The sequence below is a fragment of the Dendrobium catenatum genome, unplaced genomic scaffold, assembly GCF_001605985.2.
Source record: "Dendrobium catenatum unplaced genomic scaffold, ASM160598v2 fragScaff_scaffold_666, whole genome shotgun sequence".
NCBI classification, from domain to species: Eukaryota; Viridiplantae; Streptophyta; class Magnoliopsida; order Asparagales; family Orchidaceae; genus Dendrobium; species Dendrobium catenatum.
Window position 1 is genome coordinate 10,118 of NW_021319128.1, and position 3,617 is coordinate 13,734.

The window sequence follows — 3,617 nt, forward strand, 5'->3', positions numbered from 1 at the left end:
AATAGTTTGGAGAACAATACACAAAAAATATGTTGTTGGATCAATTTTATATTTTATTTTTCATTTTTTTAAAAGCATATTTGCTTATTATATGTGTTAACTACTTTTATATTTATTTGTAAAATTAAATCAAATGATTAAAAAAAAAACTCGAAATAACGTTGAAGTGATTTAAGTGTTTTTAAAAAATAATTATCACAATCGGCTGTCATCACCAGCCACACCACCATTAATGGTGTCATCGACTCTTTGGTTGTTGTCGTTGCTCACCTATGATCGCCACCATCATATTATTAGATATTCAACAAAAAAATAATATTATTGGAGGATAGATAATTCACGGCAGAAGATTAAGGCTTCGTTTGGGACGACTTTTTTATTGCTTTATAAAACGGAGTTTTAATACAAAAATAAAAAAATTTGTACTAAAACAGAGTTTTAGTAGACAATAAAAAAATCGTCCCAAACGAAGCCTACGTGCATTTTTCATCTTAGTTTTACAAAAAATCCATAAAAAAAGAGCACATATAACACAAAATTTTATGTAAAAATTTCAAGAAAAGAAAAAATAACCAGTCCTAACACAATAAATGATTCCACCGTGTGATTGTTGGTTATAAGGATTTTCATCCGGCCCTGAACTTAGGGTCCGTTTGGGACTGCTTCACGACTGCTTTGCTTTATAAAAAATTGATAAATGTTCGTTTGGGCGTTGCGGCAGAGCCGAGTCAGAAAAATTTCCGCGGGCTGTGGCTGCTTTCTGCGACCTCTCGGTGCCTCCCGCGGTCAGCTGCTTTCAGCAATTTCCAGCGCAAAAATGCCGTAAATGCCATAACGCGACCTTTTCAAGCTCCACTGAGATTGCTATCAGTTCGTTATCTGTTGTCTTCAAGATTTCCCTCTCTGCTATTTCATTCACTATGGCCGAAGACATTTCTTCATCTTCATTTTCCGGCGGTTCGTTTTCCGGGATTATGATTGGGGAGCCGAAGGTCCCGATGTGGAGCAAGCCGTCGAAGAGGATGGAGGCGGTTAATTCGGGCGGCGACTTCCGGGACTTCATATCACGATGCCTACAGAAGTAATCAATTAAACGCTGATCAATTAAGCAACGTCGAAGAGGACTTCATATCACGATGCCTAAAGAAGGAATCGAGTAAGCGTTGGTCGGTTGAGCAGCTTCTTGCTTACCCATTCGTGGCTGGTCGGGACCAGTCGGAGTCCGATAGGGCTTTCTGCGAACTCATATCTTCTTCGCCGCCGCCGGTAGAATTTTGAGTCTGGAGTGAAGTGATTCCCGGCTATCTGGTTTTTTTTCTCTGTACATTCAACTCCGGCGACATTTCATCGCCTTGCTTCCTTTTTCTGTTGTTTTTGCTTTTTGTTTTTCTAACTTATTCAATTGAAAATACATTATTGTTAGTGAATATTCAGTGCAGCTATTGGGATTTTTTTTTGGGGGAATTATTGTTATTTTTTTATAATTTTCTTGTTAGTTCCACTCGCCATCAATGTAAGGGTAACAAGGTAATTTGTTGTCAAACAGCAGCAGCACAGCAGTTCGACAGTAATATTACCCTAACAAAATTGATTGATTTCTATACAACAACTTTAAAAAACAACTTTATGTACAACAATTTCACAACCTGCTTTATCGACAGCTGCAGTCATCCCAAACGCACCCTTATTTGACGATTCAAGTGTTAGAATAATTCACAAAAAAAGTATGGTAGCGTCTATTTGGATATTTGTGGCTGAGGGCGGTGGCGATTCAGGCAGTAGTAGTCCAACGGTGACGGTTGGGTGGTGGAGGTCAGACAGTGGTTTAATGGTGAAGTATCAAAGCCCTAACACTGCGAGCAAGATCTCAGTGAAGCTGCTGGCTTAGTTCCCTGTTCGTCGCTTTGCTGCAATTTCTACTAGGGCCTCGGCCTACGGGGCGTATGAAGCAAGGTTTCCTCCAGCCGTCCAGCCTCCGATTCCTCCTGTTTCCAAGGTAACCTGAGATAACTTCTCGTTCGCTTCAGGGTCTTGGATTTGGTGTTTTGATCCTGGTTTCGATTCCAGTTTAAGATGGCTCTGTGTTAGCTGTCTGTGATAGCGGACAAGGCGCGGAACATCGCCCACACGCGAAGGGTGATCGAGGCTGCTACTTTTAAGGCGTCTCAGTTTGTTCTCTTGCCCGTAAGTTTTCTCCAGTGATGTCAAGACTTAACTTAAAATGTGCTATTCGATGCTTACATAGTCCCGCTTGTACCTGGTTGCTCTAACATTGAGGATTGCATCTTTGTTCTTGCCAATAGCATCTTCTTATTGGCCTCTTCTTATCAAATTTTATCCAATTTTTTTGTATTCCTTTCGAAATACTTGTTGTCTGTATTTGACAGATGAAGATTGGAGTGATGTAAGATTTTTTCCCATATTGCTCTTCCTATTTTTAATTTTTTTTTGACATAAGATGGATGTAAGTACAAAAAAAATATGTATTAGAGAAATTTTTGTAGAAAAGAATGAAAAAATGAACCTGGGTGATTTGGGCATACCCAACAACGAGGAGAACATGCTCCAATAAGCTAGATTGATGGATTTAATATTAATTACATCGGAAGAGTGTTTGCAAAGATAAATTAACATTGTGAACAAAATATTTCGTAAACTGTGCAAAATTCAAAATAAATGAACTGAGAAGATGAGTTTGTTAAGCCAACAACAAGCTATTGTGATAAGGCTAATGATCAAGGTTTAAAATTGCGTAATTAAGCATCGAGGCGGTTTTTGTCCGTGAGGCGAGCCTCGAGGCGGTCTGAGGCGTAAGCCTCACGGAGACAGAATTGCGTAAATAAAAAATTAAGGGTTTTTGAAGGAAAATAATGGTAATATTGTATCTTACAATAAAAACATCTAAATGATATATGAAATACTTGAAATGAAGAAAATAGATGCAACCAAATCATGTCCCAAAGTTGAAAATCACAAAATATTAGTTCAACAAAACTTCCAAAGTATAAAAAACATATAAAATGCAATCATATCCCATCACTAAATGAGTCTTCAAGTGAATCTTCTTCTCCAATTGTATCTATGAGTGGTTCCGATGGCTAACCTTAACCAAGATTTGACCGGGATTCCCTTGGCCGAAGCGAAGCAAGAGGAGTTTGGCGAGGGGAGTTTCTTTCATCAAGAGCCACCTCCTGTGGCTCTGATAAGGGTGGATCAGGGTCTCTGGATTAGGGGACAATAAAGATGAAATTTTTTGACAGAGGCAGTAGGCGGCCGACCATTATGAGAGGTATTTTGGGCAAGGTGAGCCACTCATCAGATGAGGGGGTCAAGAGCCACCTCCTAGGGCTCCAAAAAGGGGCGGAATAGGGTTATCGGATGAGGGGACATCAGGAAGGGCATTTCGTGTTGACGGTGGTGGGGTGGCCGACTCTTATGGGAGGTCTTTTGGGCAAGGAAAGAGGAAGACCGAAGGAGGGGGATGGGCCGAATCATGGGGATCAGGTCATGTGAGGTGAAGGGAAGGAAGGTGGGATTCCCACCCACGATACATAAGGGAAATATGGAGGGATCACAACTTTGGACCTCCGAAGGAGCACCGCTCGTGGGGTACGAAC

The 3,617-nt window shown here is 40.5% G+C and overlaps 1 protein-coding gene and 1 long non-coding RNA gene across 2 annotated transcripts in view; one reads left to right on the forward strand and one right to left on the reverse strand.

Annotated features, from left to right (window-relative positions):
- The window catches only part of LOC114579853 (glycine-rich RNA-binding protein 10-like), a gene marked incomplete at its 3' end in the record, with an annotated part of 11,282 nt that extends 10,035 nt beyond the window's left edge, over nucleotides 1-1,247 (reverse strand). Inside the window, exons 1-2 of the mRNA XM_028695708.1 lie at nucleotides 1,192-1,247; nucleotides 831-1,073 (exon numbers count right to left, since the gene is read on the reverse strand). Coding sequence (XP_028551541.1) covers nucleotides 831-1,073; nucleotides 1,192-1,247 — 299 coding nt within the window. The remainder of the gene's footprint in view (nucleotides 1-830; nucleotides 1,074-1,191) is intronic.
- Nucleotides 1,248-1,733: 486 nt separating this feature from the next.
- LOC114579852 lies at nucleotides 1,734-2,441 on the forward strand. The gene is made up of 2 exons (XR_003701076.1): nucleotides 1,734-1,996; nucleotides 2,068-2,441. It is a non-coding gene; the product is annotated as an uncharacterized LOC114579852 (long non-coding RNA).
- The last annotated feature ends 1,176 nt before the right edge of the window (nucleotides 2,442-3,617 follow it).